Source organism: Saccopteryx bilineata, chromosome 7, assembly GCF_036850765.1.
Source record: "Saccopteryx bilineata isolate mSacBil1 chromosome 7, mSacBil1_pri_phased_curated, whole genome shotgun sequence".
In the NCBI taxonomy this organism is placed as follows: Eukaryota; Metazoa; Chordata; class Mammalia; order Chiroptera; family Emballonuridae; genus Saccopteryx; species Saccopteryx bilineata.
The window spans coordinates 80,735,975-80,755,333 of record NC_089496.1 but is presented as its reverse complement, the minus strand read 5'-3'; the positions used below and the strand labels follow the sequence as shown (position 1 = coordinate 80,755,333).

The window sequence follows — 19,359 nt, the reverse complement described above, 5'->3', positions numbered from 1 at the left end:
CTAGCAGAGGAAGGTAACATTTCAGATCTATTACCGATTAGGGGCTCTGCAGCACGGCCCTGGCTAACCAGCATAACGTTCCTTTGGGACAGAGGCGTCTTACCCTTGTTGGTTGATCTATGACAGCCAGATCATGTGGTTTTACTTGTGGCGATTCAGATGTGAAATCTGAAGGACAAGCCAGTGCTTGGACAGGTATGGGGTGGAGGACTGTCAAGAGTAAGAAATGTGAAATAATGGGGCTAGGTGGCTGGACTTGGAGATGCCAGGGATTCGTGATAAGAATTTAGAAGGGAACCGGAGTGTAAATTTATTCTAATCATACCCCATACTCTTCCTGGAGACTGTAACATACCTTCAAAGTCCTATTCAGCAATAATGCAGATGATTGGCATAGCTTCTGCTAATGGTGTTTATCCTTTTCTCTGAACAGTAATCTAAAGCTTAAGCGAATTATAACATTTGGAATTATCAAAAGAGAAAATGTGATTGTTATTTCTTCTAAGACAGAAAGAGAAAATGTGATTGTTTTTCTTCTGGTATCTAAGACAGAAAAGCCTCACATTGATAAAGAAGATTTGAAATAGAGTTCAAGTTCCTTGCTGATCCTGTCGCACACACCAGGCCTTGTACTAGCAGTTAACATCGAACATGAACCACGTGCTGGGCACGGCCCTAGTGCTTTGCGTGCATTATTTTGATTGATTGTGCTTAAAACGGTGTATTTTACAAATCTGCTGGAGTAATGGGACCATAGACAGGTTTACTAACTTGCAAGAAATGTTTTTCGTACACAGCCAGCATGTGGGGATGCTGGGATTTGAACTCATGCTGTGTGAGTACACAAGCCACATGCTCTAACCATCTTCCTCTGCCTCTTGGACTCTGCCTTATTCTTAGCTGCATTCAATGACCATGAATGACGGGGGTAAAATAGTGGAGGGGACCGCATAGCCACTGAGGAAGCTACGTGAAGAGGGGCAGGAGGAACAGTGCTGTGTTCAGTTTGACTAAATTGCAGCAAAGTGAGGGGAGCAGTAGCATCCAGTCGTGACAGTAGAGAATATTTGGAGGCAGAGAAAGTGACTAAACGTTTCCTGGAAGGTTTTTTTTATTTATTTTTTTTGGTGATCTGGCAAGTGTGTCTCCTCTGGATAACCATTCACAAACTCTCTTCCAGGCTGGGAGTATGGAATTACAATTCCTCCTGATAATAAGCCCAAGTCATGGGTTGCAGCAGAGAAAATGTATCATACTCATAGACGGCGAAGGCTGGTCCGAAAACGGAAGAAAGATTTATCACAAACCACTCCAAGTACTGCAAAGGTAAGAGGGGCCGTGAATGGAGCTACGCTGGGGCCCTGCCTTCCAGACCACAGAGAATTCCACTTAACTGCTTCCACAGAAGCCATTTGCTATCGGGAGCCTAAAGCCTTGGTCCAGAGTTTCCCAAGTGTGCCCCTCCCCCGGATCGACAACATCAGCACCACCTGGGAATTTTAGAAATGCTCTACTGATTTAGGAACTCTTGGTGGGTGGTGGGTGGGGGTGGGGGTGGGGGTTCTGGCAGAACCACTCAAGAAGTAGTACCAGAAACAGAAATGATTTGGTAGCATAATAGAATAGTAGCAATAGCGCAGGACTTGGAATAAGATGCATAAGGATTCAAATACTGGCTTCGTTTTGTTTCTCATCTGCAAAGTGGGTAAAATATTATGCTTCAAATTAGGGAATGGCAGTGTTAAAATAATAAATTAAGTGGAACAATAGTACTAATGACAGCAATAAGTGGCATGTTTTGGGTGTTTTTTATAATATTGGATACTGATATGATTTATCTGCAGTCCTCAAGGTCAACATTTTATCTTCATTTCACAGAGATTACATAGACTTGCTCGAGGCCACATGTCTAGTAAGGGACAGAGCCGGTGTCTGAACGCAGGCTAAGCTAATTCCTAACAAGAACTCTTTCTATCCCACAAAGTTCCTAATTTACAGTTGGTATAATTAATGAAGTGACTTATTATGACATAGTGGGCTTAGGAACAAAAATGGACCCATCGTCATCTCCGTATCCTTCTTGCCAACTCAGGAGATTGTTACTAATAAATAACGGAGTAGATTGAATGCACTGATCAATGAATATTTGTTATTTACTTCTCCCTGTCCTAGAGGCCCTTGGCTCTCTCCTTCCACATGGGAGCTCCAAGGTGGTGTGGAAAGAACACTGAGGCTTGACCTGTGGTGGCGCAGTGGATAAAGCGTCGACCTGGAAATGCTGAGGTCGCCGGTTCAAAACCCTGGGCTTGCCTGGTCAAGGCACATATGGGAGTTGATGCTTCCTGCTCCTCCCCCTCTTCTCTCTCTCTGTCTCTCCTCTCTCTCTCTCTCTCTCTCTCTCTCTCTCTCTCTCTCTCTCTCTGTCTCTCCCTCTCTAAAATGAATAAATTAAAAATTAAAACTTTAAAAAAATTTTTTAGAAAAAGAAAGAAAGAAAGAAAGAACACTGAGCCACCAGGCAGAAGACTGGAAAACTGACCCAGTTCTACTGGAGTGGCGTTGAGACTTTGATCATGTTCCCTAACCTGCCTCGCTCCTGCCCCGCACATGAACTATTTCAGTGCCACTATTAATACTAGCAGAGGGCCAATTATAACATTGTGCTTGACCTGGATATTCTGTTAATTCAAAGTTGAAAAACTAGCCCCTACAATGATAATAACTTACATGCAGCTTTTATTTCTACAGTCATAAATATTATTCAGTATTACTCTATGTATTCAGTATTACTACGACCCACAGGTTGAGAACCGCTGCTCTACGTATTAAATCTAGCCATACTTTAAAGATATCTACATAGAATTTCCCCCACTAGAATGTCAGTTACGTGAAGACAAGAATCCTTTCTGCTTCTCACTCCACTGCTTCCTCAGCAATGATACAATCCTTGTCATATAAAATGCACTCATATTTGTTGAGTGAATTGAATAGAATATTGAAAACTGAAATCATTTATATATAAATAATTTTAAGATAAAAAGTACTATACTCAGTTATTAACCCTTTGAGTAGTATGAACATTCATGTACGTCCTCGTGCCTCCTGACCATCCAGAGTACAATCGATTTATTTTAAAAATGTGTAAGGCAACATTTAAAAAGGCAAATGTTGCCTGACCAGGTGGTGGCGCAGTGGATAGAGCGTTGGACTGGGATGCGGAAGACCCAGGTTCGAGACCCCAAAGTCGCCAGCTTGAGTACAGGCTCACCTGGGTTGAGCAAATCTCACCAGCTTGGACCCAAGGTCGCTGGCTTGAGCAAGGTGTTACTCGGTCTGCTATAGCCCCATAGTCAAGGCACATATGAGAAAGCAATCAATGAACAACTAAGGTGTCGCAACGAAAAACTAATGATTGATGCTTCTCATCTCTCTCCATTCCTGTCTGTCTGTCCCTATCTGTCCCTCTGACTCTCTCTCTGTCTCTGTAAGAAAAAAAAAGGCAAATATATATTCTTCTTGTTTCCATAAATTGCTTATCAAGCAAACATGATTTTAAGTTAATAAAACTGTAACTGGTACTAATTTCATTTTTTGAAAAAAAAAAACCCACTTCACTCCCAGGGGTCAGGGAGCATGAAAAAAACTCACTACTCAAAAGGTTAATTATTACAGAAGTAACATACTCTGATCTATCATGCAATGATTAGTTATGGCTGCTATTAGCTTAGACAAGGCATTTAAACCTGGAGAGGGTGGTATCACTTTTTCCTCCATATATAAAACCGAGATAATAATGGTTTTCAAACTATCTCACAATAGCAATGCTTTCTTATGAGCTAGTGGAGTGAGAACATAGAAAGGGACTTGAGAAAGAATCAGTTTGCTTTACCACCCCCACGCCACCCCCAGAGTCTGAATAAGGCACCTCTCCTGACAGTACAGCCACCAGCCTGGCAACATCTTATTCCACCTTAATAGTCTGGTTGTCTCTTATTCCCATAGCCTATCGGCTCTGCAAAGGCAGACAGCCTGCCTATCTTGTTGTTTGCTGTGTCCCTGGCGCCTAGCACAGTACTTGGCGCAGGGATGATTTTCAATGCACGTTTGTTGATTGACCAAATAATTTGCTTTATCAATATAAGGATGATGATCGTGATCATGGTGATCATCATTAAAACTTTTACTCTTGTTTTAGGCCATGGAAGAATTTGAAGACCAGGAGGGCTGGGAATATGCTTCTTTAATTGGCTGGAAATTCCACTGGAAACAGCGTAGTTCAGATACCTTTCGACGCAGACGCTGGAGGAGAAAAATGGCTCCTTCAGAAACACATGGTGCAGCTGCCATCTTTAAACTTGAAGGTGCCCTTGTAAGTAATAAGTACCAAACCTTAAGTACTGTTGGTCTGAGGAGAATATATGAGTGTTGGATACATCGCCACTGATTTCACAGAGGTCCCTCCAGTACTGCAAGGCTGCGTAGAATTTGGGAGAAAATTCCACATCCGATGTGCTCAGTCATTTTTACAGAATGAACACACCATTAACACAGGAGGGTGCAAAGAGGTCCTGCTGCAGACACGCCTGTTTAACGTTGTTTCACCCAGCATTTCCAAACATCCGTTTCAAACCCTTGCTGCAGCTCACATCTGTCAACATCCAAGGCACAGGTTCTTGGGTCACGGCTTCTAAACTACAACTCTTCAACAAACCAAAAAAGTGAAATATTATATATAACTGTGTGGGTGGATGGGGAGACAGAAGCATAGCTCACAGATTGAGAGAAGAGTTCATATGGAAGTACAGTAAAGGAAGCAGCGAGGAAAAAGCAGGAAGGTGGAAGGAATGAGTGATAAAGTGATTGTGGTTGATCTAAAACAGTGGTAGTCAACCTGGTCCCTACCGCCCACTAGTGGGCATTCCAGCTTTCATGGTGAGCGGTAGCAGAGCAACCAAAGAATAAATAAAAAGATAGATTTAACTATAGTAAGTTGTTTTATAAAGATTTATTCTGCCAAACTTAGCGAAAATCCGGCATAAAGTACTTGGTAAGTAATTATTATTATATGCTTTAACTTGCTGTAACTCTGCTTTATAAATTTTATAAAGTAAAGTTACTTCCCTACTTTATAAATCACAATTACTGTGGAACCGGTGGGCGGTTAGAAAATGTTACTACTAACAGAGATACAAAAGTGGGCGGTAGGTATAAAAAGGTTGACTACCCCTGCTCTAAAACAATATGGTGATCAGGAACAGCTTGTTCTTATATTTCTGCATGCTGACCCAGCCGTGCCCTTCCGCTGCTCTTACTCTTCCTCCCCTCATCTTTTTAATCCCCTTATTTATCCTTCACACTTTTCCTTTTCTTCCCGCTCTATCCCTTTCCAGCTAAGTGACAGCTCCTTACTCTCCTGGGCTGTGTTCATCTCTAAAAATGAAGCAATTGGATGAGAAAAATCTCTTTCAATCGCCACCATTCCATTTGTTTGTAATTCTTGCCTCTTCAGTGGCAGACACCGTTCGTTGATTTTTCTGCCTCCTTAGGGCGCAGACACTTCTGAGGACGGAGACGAGAAAAGCACGGAGAAGCATAAGTACAGTGCCACCACCGTGTTTGGAGCAAACACGCCCATCGTGTCCTGTAATTTCGACAGTAAGTCTTAAAGGTGTATTCATGCATTCTGGTGTTATGATTTTTATCTCAAGAAAATGCTTCAAATCACCAAGTATTAAAATGTACTTTCATTTTTATCATTTGAGGAAGAGGATTTTTTTTAAAAATACAGCTTTAAAAATCATATTTAGGGTAGAAGGTGGTCAAATCATTAATTTTAACATACTCTGTTCAATATGTACTAGTTCTATCTATTAAGCCTCCCAAAAGATTATTTTAATGAGAAAAAAAATATTCAAAAATTAAGTAGAGGTTGGTTTCCATGGTAACCTTGAGGAAATTTGGAATGAAACAGACCTACTCTGTAATAATAATAATAGTAAATCGTTATATAAGTCTTAGCACCATCCAGGCACTGAACATACATATTAGCTTGTTTACAGAGGCCGATTAAGGTCGGTTGAGGCCCCGGGCGCAGAAGAAAACATTGGGCCCCTTAAAAAAAAAGAGGGAAAGACCTGTGGTGGCGCAGTGGATAAAGCGTCGACCTGGAAATGCTGAGGTCGCCGGTTCGAAACCCTGGGCTTGCCTGGTCAAGGCACATATGGGAGTTGATGCTTCCAGCTCCTCCCCCCTGTCTCTCTCTCCTCTCTCTCTCCTCTCTAAAATGAATAAGTAAAATAAAATAAATTAAAAAAAAAAAAAAAAAAAAAGAGGGAAAATAAAAATACATGTTAACCATATTTTTAAATAAATAAAAATGTTATGCACTATTAATGTTAAAATTGCACATATGAAACCAAACTTGGTGTCATTAGGAAAAAAGTGTAAAGTTGGGGCTTTGCGAGGCCCTTCAGAAGTCGAGACCAAGGGCGCCCACCGTTAAATCCGCCACTGCTCATTTAATCCTGGTAGCAATCTTAGAAGATGGTGCTATTATTGTCCCCATTTTCCAGGTGAGGAGCTAAATTGCAGAGATTAAATAACTTGACTTAAGGTCTTACAGCTTGTATGCACTAGAGACAAGATTTGAACTCATGTAGTCTGGCTCCGAGGATCTGTGCAAAAAATCACAGTTCTCAGGGGGGCATGTGGAGTGGGGTGGGCATATATAGTATTAGTGTAATAAGGGTAAGGAGTATAAACATTTTGAAAGATCAAAGAAATTGTTAACAAATAACTGTTTCCCAGATCTGGTGCTGAACTAGTATAGAAAGCCCTGTTTCTTTTCTTTAACTCCTGGAGAGCCAGTCTCCTTCTAAAAGTCAATAATGACAAGCAGCGCCCTAAAGCATGGTAGTCGGCACCTGTAGTAATGATTTCCTGACTGACACACTTGCCCTGAGCTTACTCTAGTATTTTTAAAGCAAGTGTCATTTTACAGAAAACAGAACTACTTTGGGACTGTTTGTGATTGTGGTTGATCTAAAACAGTGGTAGTCAACCTGGTCCCTACCGCCCACTAGTGGGCATTCCAGCTTTCATGGTGAGCGGTAGCAGAGCAACCAAAGAATAAATAAAAAGATAGATTTAACTATAGTAAGTTGTTTTATAAAGATTTATTCTGCCAAATTTAGCGAAAATCCGGCATAAAGTACTTGGTAAGTAATTATTATTATATGCTTTAACTTGCTGTAACTCTGCTTTATAAATTTTATAAAGTAAAGTTACTTCCCTACTTTATAAATCACAATTACTGTGGAACCGGTGGGCGGTTAGAAAATGTTACTACTAACAGAGATACAAAAGTGGGCGGTAGGTATAAAAAGGTTGACTACCCCTGCTCTAAAACAATATGGTGATCAGGAACAGCCTGTTCTTATATTTCTGCATGCTGACCCAGCCGTGCCCTTCTGCTGCTCTTACTCTTCCTCCCCTCATCTTTTTAATCCCCTTATTTATCCTTCACACTTTTCCTTTTCTTCCCGCTCTATCCCTTTCCAGCTAAGTGACAGCTCCTTACTCTCCTGGGCTGTGTTCATCTCTAAAAATGAAGCAATTGGATGAGAAAAATCTCTTTCAATGATGAGACACATCATCATCATCATTATATGTATTCTTTACTGTGGAGAAGTAGATCTGGGTGACCCATTTGTCTGAAACATGTATTATCTTCAAATGTTCCAGGGAATATAGTTTACAATAGTATACTTCTTGGAAGTAACCTCCATTCTGTTCTTTTTAGGAGTCTACATGTACCATCTGCGCTGCTATATCTACCAAGCCAGAAACCTCATGGCTTTAGACAAGGATAGCTTTTCAGGTAAAGGAAGAAAAGCTCTACATCACACCTTATTACATAGCAGGCTAGCTTAATTCTAGTTTTCATCAAGTAGATGCTTGCAGTTACTTCTAAAACAACGAAGAACATTTCCATATTGAGAGTCATTTGATACGCATGAAGTAAACTACTCGGTCACTAGGGCAGTAAGCACTGAGTCCAATGCTGGGCACTCTTGCTGGGTGCTGGAGATACATAGATCATACGTGGCCTTTTAATACTTATAATCATCAATTGACTAACTGATGAAAAGCAGTTCCTGATCTCTGTTTATACACATTGCTGTATATGTACACCCTGGACTCTCGGGTTGATTGTAAATTAAGATCATATATACACATACAAGGTTATATATATTTGTAGTTCACTCAGGTTGACAAAAACGATCACAAATTCACCTATTTACCTACAGCCAAGGCTTGAAGCGGTTTGGAATCCATCTTGATGATCTTTGCTGTCTGCTCTCCAAGTTCCCAAACCCACAAAATCATGAGGCTTCATCACTCCTCACTCGAACAGCTCAGCGAGTTTGGTCCCCTTTGGACTGGTTCTAAGGAAAAGGCTGTGTGCGGAGAGGGAGAAAGTCGGGGGACCTGCTGTCTGGGGATTTGTGCTGTTGAGTGTGGGATCATAAATATTTGGGGAGAATTCCACTTCAGGACCTGAAGGCCTGTAGAGCTTCCCTGGGCGAACAGCCCTTACCCTTAAAGCAATGCCTGATACTCCAGTGTGGTCACATCAGTGGGGAGGTGTCTTCCCGGCATATATGAATGAATTCCTTTTCTCACAAATTAGAGCACATTCAGTTAGCTCCCGATGCACATCTCCAAAATGGTTTTTAAAGACATTTTCAAGTATTCACCACCAGAGGGCACTCAATCATTGAAAGTCACAATTAGAATCCCATCAAAATTCTCAACTACAGTTGCATAGAACTCAAAGCACATTCCTTGCAGTTTGAGATTTAAGATATATTATCGGAGCAAAAGGAAAGCGTCCCATTCATATGATGCTGCAACGCTAAAAATAAAGCACGCTTTTGGCTTATGTAAAACAGCGTTAGGTTAGAGATTAGGGTATTGCTCAGAAAGGACGGCTCCAGACAACTGCAAAAAGTTTTGGTGAAATTATTTAGCATGGAGGAGAAATAGATTTTTCTCTTACCTTTTTTTTCAGTTTTATTGAGATATAATTGAAAAAAAAGTGTACAATGTGATGATTTGATATACGTATACATTGTGAAAGGATTCTCACAATTAATAATCCATCTCCTCACGTGTATCTTTTTTTGTGTGAAAACACTTAAGTTCTACTCTCTTAACATAGGATAGGATAGTCCCATGTTATCCATGAGATCCTCAGACCTTATTCATCTCATAACTGAAATTTGTAACCTCTTTCTAACCTCTCCCATTCCCCCTCCATCCAGCCCCTGGCAACTGCCATTTTACTCTTTTTTTTCCCCCCATGAATTTGACTTATTGTGGGGATGGTACACATAAGTGATACCATGTAGCATTTCTCTTTCTCTTTCTGACTTATTTCACGTAGCTGTTGCCCTCAAGGCCCATCTGTGTTGTCACAAATGGATTTACAGTTTGTTTGTTTATTTATTTATTTATTTATTTATTTTCTTTTGTATTTCTCTGAAGCTGGAAACGGGGAGAGACAGACAGACTCCCGCATGCGCCCAACCGGGATCCACCCGGCACGCCCACCAGGGGGCAACGCTCTGCCCACCAGGGGGCGATGTTCTGCCCCTCCGGGGCGTCGCTCTGTTGCGACCAGAGCCACTCTAGCACCTGGGGCAGAGGCCAAGGAGCCATCCCCAGCGCCCAGGCCATCTTTGCTCCAATGGAGCCTCGCTGCGGGAGGGGAAGAGAGAGACAGAAAGGAAGCAGATGGGCGCTTCTCCTGTGTGCCCTGGCCGGGAATCAAACCCGGGATTTCTGCACACCACGCCGACGCTCTACCACTGAGCCAACCAGCCAGGGCCGGATTTACAGTTTATTAAAGGCTAAATTATATTCCATTATGTGTCTGTCTCCGTATGTGTAAATGCCCCACATTTTCTTTATCCCTTCCGCCCTAAGTTGCCTTTTCATTTTGTTGATAGTTTCTTTTGCTGTGCAGAAACTTTTTAGCTTGATGTAGTCCCACAGGTTTATTTTTGCTTTTGTTGCCTCTGCTTTAGTGTCAAATTAAAAAAAAAGAAATTATTACCAAGGCAATGTCAAGGATGTATGTTTTCTCCCAGGGGTTTTATGGTTTCATGTGTTGGCCACAGCCCCACTGTTTTTTCCTTTCGGTTTTAGACCCGTATGCTCATGTCTCCTTCCTCCATCGAAGCAAAACCACTGAGATCATCCACTCCACTCTGAATCCCACGTGGGACCAAACGATTATATTTGATGAAATTGAAATCTATGGGGAACCCCAAACAGTCCTCCAGAACCCACCTAAAGTTGTCATCGAACTTTTTGACAGCGACCAAGTGGTAGGTAACTTAGAATATCTGAGATAGTGTGGGAGATTGATGGAGATTTTAAAGAAGTCGGTTGGGGAATTTAAGGATCGTTTGTTTCTCTAGGGCAAAGATGAATTTCTGGGACGAAGCATGTGCTCTCCTCTGGTGAAACTGAACTCAGAAATGGACATCACGCCCAAACTCCTCTGGTATCCAGTAATGAACGGGGACAAGGCTTGCGGGGATGTTCTGGTGACTGCGGAGCTGATCCTGAGACACAGGGTACTTGCTGAGACTTTGCTCACATGCTTTCAGAGTTGCCACTGAAAACACTGTTGGTAACGCCAGGCACTGTTTACTTGAACTGAAGGGAGGCACTGATATTTGCATGTTTATTTCACAGGATGGCTCCAACCTTCCCATTCTCCCCTCACAGAGGGCACCAAATCTATACATGGTCCCTCAGGGGATCAGGCCTGTGGTTCAGCTCACTGCTATTGAGGTATGCTGCTCTCTGTGCTTTGTGATCCAATCAGATGCATGTGGCTGCAGAGCCAGAATCTTTATCTACGACAGGGGTCGGGAACCTATGGCTCGCGAGCCAGATGTGGCTCTTTTGATGGCTGCATCTGGCTCACAGACAAACCTTTAATAAAAATAATAGTAACGTTAAAAATATAATACATTCTCATGTATTACAATCCATTCATTTCCTACCGTTCCTGTTCACGGTTGCGGGTGGCTGGAGCCAATCACAGCTGTCCTCCTGGACAACACCAAATTCTTATTGGATAATGCCTAACGTACACGGGTCGTTGTATGGCTCTCATGGAATTACATTTTAAGACATGTGGCGTTCATGGCTCTCTCAGCCAAAAAGTTTCCAGACCCCTGATCTACGAGATGGGATCTTGCTGTCTCCAATTTATTATAGAAGTAAATTACAGAACTAGAAGGCTTGTCAAAGCAATAGGAACAGGTCGGTTCTAGCCTTAATGGGGGAATCTAGAGTTCGCATGTGCTGGGAGCCAGCAGTTTTCTGAGTTTCCCTGGTCAACTGGAGAACTGGGGGAGGGAAGACAGACTCAGAACAGCATGTCTGGGTGTGCAGAGAGAGAGGAGGGACCTGAGAGAGAGCGGAGGTGAGGAGTGGAGAGAGTTGTGGGAAATGGGGACATGTCACACAATGGAGCAGTTGCAGGCTGGTGCAGCCCAGGGGTTGCTCGAGGGACCGTGTCTGGCCCTGCTTCACGGCCTCTCCCTTGTTCCGTGGCGCAGCTGTTCCCTTGGGACTTCTGTTCTCACTCTGTCCTGCTAAGAGTTCTCAGATCCTGAGGCAGATGGCTTTAAGCAACTCCTATCATTTTTAAACGCTTGCATGTCGGACACTGTTAAGCAGTTTACACTTGATCCTCAAAATAACCGTGTGAGAGAGAATCCGATCAGTCCTGTTTATAGACAGACATAGAGTGGGTAACTTGCTTGCCGGACTTCTCATGCTGCTCAGTGGCACAGCCAGGATTGGACTCCTGCACTCAGCTGACCTGCGATTCTAGCAGCTCAGGCAGGAGAAGAAAAGAGGCAAGCCTGCTTTCTTTGTATGACTTACAGGCTTTCTAGGACAATGTTCTCAGAGATTTTAAGCAAATCTGCAAAAGTCACTCTTAAAGAATTTACTGGTTGTTAAGAAAGAACTTTTTTAACTTTTGAATATCATTTTTAATATGCTAGGTTTCCTTCCCTTCTCTTTACGTTGTTTTATTAGATTCTAGCTTGGGGCTTAAGAAATATGAAGAACTACCAGATGGCTGCGGTCACATCCCCCAGCCTCATTGTGGAGTGTGGAGGGGAGAGGGTGGAGTCGGTGGTCATCAAGAACCTTAAGAAGACTCCCAACTTCCCGGGTTCTGTTCTCTTCATGAAAGTGGTACAGTATCAAGACTCGATAATAGTGCGTGTGTGTTGAGCAGCTGAATTTTATTCGAAATGTGAAATGTATTCACATCACTCACTTACACTTAGTTTCTATATTTCCAAAGGCTGACAACAAGTAGAAAAATTGCCTTGGATTCAGCTTGTCGGTGACTTTTCCCCCTTAGATTCTTACACTGTCATGATGGCTTAAAGCAGGGGTCCCCAAACTATGGCCCGTGGGCCACATGCGGCCCCCTGAGGCCATTTATCTGGCCCCCGCCACACTTCTGGAAGGGGCACCTCTTTCATTGGTGGTCAGTGGAGGAGCATATTTCCCATTGAAATACTGGTCAGTTTATTGATTTAAATTTACTTGTTTGTTATTTTAAATATTGTATTTCTTCCCGTTTTGTTTTTTTACTTTAAAATAAGATATGTGCAGTGTGCATAGGGATTTGTTCATAGTTCTTTTTGTAGTCCGGCCCTCCAACGGTCTGAGGGACGGTGAACTGGCCCCCTGTGTAAAAAGGTTTGGGGACCCCTGGCTTAAAGCTTCTCACAACCCCCCGCCCCCGACACAGAAGTACCTATGAGCAACATTCGTGTATTTCTCCAGTAATCTTCCCATCTGTCTGACTATCTACCACGGGCCCTGAGGGCAGAATGTTAACCCTCCCTCGTGGCCCTGCAGGTGTCCACGGACCAGAACCCTCCGGATAGGCACTGGGTGACTGGGGAAGGGGCAGTCACGGAGGAACCCACACGGGGTGATGCCTGTGACTGTGCCCCACCTCCCAGTGCCCCTGCAGTGACATCTACTTTGTTGCTCTGAAGTTACCCTCTGGTTATTAGAAATGTGACAGCGTCAGCTCCCGCTCATAGTCCTCCACCATAGACCTCAGACTCCTTTGGAAGAAAGGGTCCCCCACTGTTTCTATAATCCTGAACTTTTTAAAAAGAAGACTCTTTCTGTTTTATTCTACTGTATATAATGAAATAAAAATAAAGACACTTCTTCAGTGTGAGGGAGGAGAAGGTCCAGAACCTTCCTGTTCTTTCCCTCAGCCCAGTCACTTGGTGTCTCAAACACACCTGCCCTTGAACTCTAGGGTCCTGTGGATTAACTTCTCCTTTTACAGACGAGGAAACTGAGTCTGAGAGGGGGGGAATGCCTTACGCAAGTCCCATAGCGTCCAGACTGCAGCAGCGGCAGCTACAGCTCCGCGCTAGCTGCCTTCACACTCCCTGGCTTTAGTCTTTCACCCACGGAGGGAGCAGGTGTTTTCTACTCTTCTCCCTGCTTTGGAGGAAACTGAGAGGTTAGGCGACTTAAACAGCGAGCAAGTGGGTGGCCAGAGTTTGGACTTCGGTCCTTCCAACTGCAAAGCCCATGCTCTTGCCTACAGTGGTGTAGATGGAGGACTGCTTGGACGTGCTAAGCCAGGGTCCCGAAGGGGTCACTGCCAGGCCACTCCACCCATCCGTGCCCCACTCCCCAGCCCCCAAGTCCTACTCTGGAATCTAGCCTTGCTTGGCAAAGGGAAAAGAAAGCCACTCAGTTGACCTCAGCTTCTTCCGTTCTTATGCAAGTTCAGAGGTGAAAATTCACTTGAGACCAGCCCGTGATTCCCCAATCAGACAAGGTCACCAAGGCTACCAAATTCTACATGGAGGAACCAAGAGGTGTCAAGAAAAAATGAGCCCCGCATTTTGGCACTGTACTTCCAGGGCTAAAAGACTCCCTAGCCACAGTCATTGCCCTTGAAGGTTCAGTTTTAGTGTGATCATTTCTAAATTCCAGCTGTCACAGAGAGAGCCAAGTATTCAGGGACTATTTCAAGCACTTGACAATGTACTAACTCGACAACTCTACTGTCATTGAAGAGATCATTGGGCATAGAAAGCCCCCTGAGGTCGTGCAGCCTCTGGTGGCACAGCCAGGATGCCATCCTGGGTGGTCTGGCTCAGAACGTATGCCTTCAAGCATTTGCTGCTGGCCTAGTGTGTGAGTTGCTGAATTACTTAACAGCGAGTCCGTGGGCTATGCCAAATGGGCATAAAGATCCTGGGTTGGTTTTTTAGGAGGTGTTTATTGGCAAAGCTGCTCTTGTCAGGTCTTGTACAGAGAAGTGACACTTACCTCTGTGACCCCCAGTTCCTGCCCAAAGAGGAATTGTACATGCCTCCGCTGGTGATCAAGGTCATTGACCACAGGCAGTTTGGACGGAAGCCTGTCGTGGGCCAGTGCACCATCGACCACCTGGATCGCTTCCGCTGTGACCCATATGCAGGAAAAGAAGACATCGTGCCCCAGCTCAAAGGTAAGATGAGGTCTGTGAATAACACAAAGACTTTTCATGCATGGTCTGGCTTTATTTTTATAAGCCTCCTCAAGGTAAGTATTCACTGTCCAGATTTGCAGATGAGGAAACAGTTTGAGTTAGAGTGAGCTATGTAACTTTCCCAAAGTATAACTGTTAGCAAGTAGCAGAGCTAGACTTGAATCGTGGCCTTGTTTTCGAGGGACCCGATGCTCAGTCTATTACCTTCTATGCGGCATCCTTCTCCTGAATGAACGGAAGACTTCTTTCTCGGAAATGTGAATTGCTTCATGCACTTTCCACATAGTCCAGCAGGGAAGACAGACAAGGAAATGGGTGACTGCAGTCTGGTGTGATCAATATTTTGATGGGGAAACAAACACAGGGCCCACCCCCTTGCTTTCGATCTGTTTTTCCGCCTCATTAATTCATCACAGCATTGTGGAGATGTAATTTTGAAGGATGCTATTTCATTGTTATCCGTCAAGAAAAAATAACACCTGCTGAGTTTCAATGACTTACCTTAGGTCATGTAATTAATAAGTAAGTAATAGAGCGGGCATTAGAGTTCCATAATAAATAGTTAATGATTAATGTTTTGCTCTTGCCCATGTGCCAGGGACTATGTTGGGCTTGCGGACGGGGTTGCATCAGTGAACAAGATCCCAGGGCCCCTCGCCTAGTGAGATTAGACCCATGGAGAACCGGCACTTGTTCAGCTGGCCATTGGTAGCCCTGAGACCAAAGCAGATGTCTTCTGTTTAAGTAGCTGTGGCGCTAACCAGTTCTATTTAATCCGCCATAAGGTTTGGTATTAATTTTGCAGAGTCTCTGAAACTCAGCTGCTACGTGGGCTTGGGCATCCTGTGTGCCCGATGCCGAAAGGAGGACAAAATAAAATCCACAGTCACACTTAAGCAAAACCCTCTCTGTGTTTATCCATAAGTTTCCCAGGCAAAACATTTGGTGCTGAATTGAGGATGCCTAAAATAGAAACATTTTTATAACAACAAGGATTAATGTAACTGCAAGCATTGTTTTATCTGAGGTTACTAAATGGGGAGGAACCGTTTTCCTAGCATTTTTCCAGCTGCTTTCAGGAGAGAAAGTTCTTTGATACAAATATGCAACTTTGTTAGGAACATACAAATGTTGCACACTTGTGCTCACCCCAGAGTCACTTGTGTGGACCTGTTTGTATCTATTGCTCAGCTTTAGGCTGGGTAGAGGCAGAGGCCTACAGGTTAGTGACTGTGTATAATTAATATGGAGTGTGGTTAGGGCCTCAGAGAGCCCCCCCCAAAGAGGAAAATCCTTAAGGAATAAGGGAATATTATGTTCTCAAGACTGAAATCTAGCCCTGGCCGGTTGGTTCAGCGGTAGAGCCTCGGCCTAGCGTGCGGAGGACCCGGGTTTGATTCCCGGCCAGGGCACATAGGAGAAGCGCCCATCTGCTTCTCCACCCCTCCGCTGCGCTTTCCTCTCTGTCTCTCTCTTCCCCTCCCGCAGCCAAGGCTCCATTGGAGCAAAGATGGCCCAGGCGCTGGGGATGGCTCTGTGGCCTCTGCCTCAGGCGCTAGAGTGGCTCTGGTCGCAACATGGCGACGCCCAGGATGGGCAGAGCATCGCCCCCTGGTGGGCAGAGCGTCACCCCATGGTGGGCGTGCCGGGTGGATCCTGGTCGGGCGCATGCAGGAGTCTGTCTGACTGTCTCTCCCTGTTTCCAGCTTCAGAAAAATGAAAAAAAAAATACTTAAATCTATTAATTTAAATCAATCTGGTACTTTCTCAACACCAATAAATGGCAAGGTGAGAGGGTTGAGGAAGTACTTAGTTGGCCTAGTGTTGGAAGCACATAGAATAACTTCCTCCCTGTCCCAGGCTTGGTTTACTTGAGAACGGTGAAGCGGAGAACTGACATATGAGAAAGGAGTTGCGTACAGTTGTGTTCCCCCGTGCCTGCCCATCTGGCTGTCACACTGTGTTGTCTGTGGTTGTGGGGAGCTATCTTGGAAGTGTAGCCGCTCATGACCTGGGGGTGCCAAATGGATACACAGTGACCTAGCATAACAACTGGTGTATCACAGATGCTCAGTCACTGTCAGTCCGCCTGACCACCCCATGTCTCCCTGTTCAGTTCTCTGCTATTTATTGAATATTTACTCCGCTTTGGGCTCTGGTATACTGATTGAAGCCCAAGCTTTTGGGTCAGACAGACCTAGATTATTTATTTCTACTTACTATTAATTGTTTAACTTGATTTGCTTTCTCTTAGCCTCAGTTTGTTTTTTAATCTTTATAAAGGGGAAAATGGTACATATTTTACAGTATTATTGAAGAATTAAATGAGATCACATATGGCCTGACCAGGCGATGGCGCAGTGGATAGAGTGTCAAACTGGGACACAGAGGACCCAGGTTCGAGACCCTGAGGTCACCAGCTTGAGCGTAGGGGCTTATCCAGCTTGAGTGTAGGCTCACCAGTTTGAGCGTGGGATCCTAGACATGACCCCATGGTCGCTGGTTTGAGCCCAAAGGTCACTAGCTTGAAGCCCAAGGTTGCTGGCTTGAGCAAGGTGTCACTCGCTCTGCTATAGCCCCCCGCCCCCATCAAGGCACATATGAGAAAGCAACCAATGAATAACTAAGGAGCTGCAATGAAGAATTGATGCTTCTCATCTCTCTCCTTTACCCTTGCCCTAGACTGAGGCTTTGGCACCTCTTTAGCTGAACCAAACCTAGTGAGACCAGGGGCTATTCCTGAGCCCTTGTTCTCATTCCAAAATCCACAAATTTTCTGGAAATGAAAGGGTGTGTGCATTTTCCCTCTGCATACACTATCACAACCAGGGCCGACGGAGCCCATGAAATGTGCAGCTAGTCACCTGCTTTGCTTTCTATGTCTTAGAGCAGGTGCTATGAAGAGGAGGCTCCTTTCAATGTCGGTTCCCCAACCCCCAACCCCTTCCTTCTGCCTCCTCTAAAGACTTGTATTGACATGTCTTTTTTGAGTACTTCCTATGTGTAGGCACTGGGCTAACTGTCCAAGGCAAAAGAAAAAAAGGATCATATATTCCCCTGAGAATGTCTAAAATCATATCATATTTTGGGGAAAGTGATGAGTTATTGGGTTATTTTCTTTCTACATTCAGGTGTGATGCTCTCCGAGAAGTCAGTGGTCTCCTCGCGTGTAAATCCTCCCCCCATCCACTCCGTGGCTGTTAAACTTGCACTTGTAGTAGAGTATACACCACTGTATTTTTGTACGCATTTTTCGATTATGAAATTGTTTTGCAGCCTCCTTCATGTCTACCCCACCCCGCCGGGACGTTGTTATTGAAATAGAAGACACCAAACCGTTACTGGCTTCAAAGGTAGGCTTCAGAATTGATCATTGGATAATGTCCGTTTTACCTTTCAGGTGTCTAGGCATTGGGTGAATTTAGTCAAACACCATCATTCAATGTAATTAGAATAATAATAATCAAATCCAATTCCAGTGCTTAATTAGAATAATAATTATAATCAAATAATAATCATCAAATCCAAGGTAAAGAATCTGCATCTTGCACTCATCAAATGTTATGATGGCCCTGGCCAGTTGGCTCAGTGGTAGAGAGTCAGCCTGGCGTGCAGAAGTCCTGGGTTCGATTCCCGGCCAGGGCACACAGGAGAGGCGCCCATCTGCTTCTCCACCCCTCCCCCTCTCCTTCCTCTCTGTCTCTCTCTTCCCCTCCCGCAGCCGAGGCTCCACTGGAGCAAAGATGGCCCGGGTGCTGGGGATGGCTCCTTGGCCTCTGCCCCAGGCGCTAGAGTGGCTCTGGTCGCAATAGAGCAACGCCCCGGAGGGGCAGAGCATCGCCCCTGGTGGGCGTGCCAGGTGGATCCCGGTCGAGCGCATGCGGGAGTCTGTCTGACTGTCTCTCCCCGTTTCCAGCTTCAGAAAAATACAAAAAAAAAAAAAAGTTATGATGGTGCTGTGTGAACTAACTACCTTCAGTAACCTCAGATACTTAAAATAACCCCCAGGCCAGCCCCCACCCCTGAAAAGGAACCTAGATATCAGTATATTTTAAAATCTCCCCAAGTGACCCTAATTTGCAAGCAGGTATGAAAAACATTGGTATGGGCAGTCTGAGTGATATCATTTGCTAGAAAAAAAAATTTTTTTCAAAAGCAAATTTATAGCATTACAACATTCAGAAGATGGATGCCTGTAGCACACCAGTATTTTCCCTACACGAAGCAGAAGGGTCATGGATTTTTAATGACCCTATTTGTCAGTGTATGGGATGGGATATCCCCAATTTTTATAGTCACTGTGGTTTTGAAGTAAAAAAAAAAATTGTTGGAAATGCTCATTCAGGACCCTATTTTAAAACCATTCGAGCCAATTTGTACAAGAAGGGAAGGGAGGGAGGGAGGGAGTCTCAGCCCAGAAAAAAGAAAACATCAAATATCTCTCTGTTTCTGTTGGCATTTATGATGGACTTTCACAACATGTTTTAATGTACAAACTGGCCAAAAAGTGCACATGATTGCATTTTAATGTGTTCTGTCCATAAACAGTGCCTTTAAAAAGTCCACTTCCTTCCCACTGCATTCACTCACCAACAATTGGGCCGTGTTAAGTGCGGTCTCCACAGCCATCTCTGTGTAACAGAGGTAGATTCTGTTCCCGGAGAATCCTCCGTGGTCACAAATGACAATATCAAATTTACAAAGCTATTGTGTTCAGCCTGTAAACTACCTGAAGTATT

General features: G+C 44.1%; 1 protein-coding gene across 7 annotated transcripts in view; it reads left to right on the top strand.

Annotated features, from left to right (window-relative positions):
- Window positions 1-19,359, top strand: part of MYOF (myoferlin) — a 187,010-nt gene that overhangs the window by 130,275 nt on the left and 37,376 nt on the right. For all 7 annotated transcript variants that reach the window (XM_066240064.1, XM_066240063.1, XM_066240062.1 and 4 more), the window contains 10 exons: window positions 1,181-1,326; window positions 4,196-4,369; window positions 5,547-5,655; window positions 7,802-7,879; window positions 10,213-10,394; window positions 10,488-10,646; window positions 10,768-10,866; window positions 12,130-12,291; window positions 14,434-14,599; window positions 17,897-17,973. In XM_066240064.1, coding sequence (XP_066096161.1) covers window positions 1,181-1,326; window positions 4,196-4,369; window positions 5,547-5,655; window positions 7,802-7,879; window positions 10,213-10,394; window positions 10,488-10,646; window positions 10,768-10,866; window positions 12,130-12,291; window positions 14,434-14,599; window positions 17,897-17,973 — 1,352 coding nt within the window. The remainder of the gene's footprint in view (window positions 1-1,180; window positions 1,327-4,195; window positions 4,370-5,546; window positions 5,656-7,801; window positions 7,880-10,212; window positions 10,395-10,487; window positions 10,647-10,767; window positions 10,867-12,129; window positions 12,292-14,433; window positions 14,600-17,896; window positions 17,974-19,359) is intronic.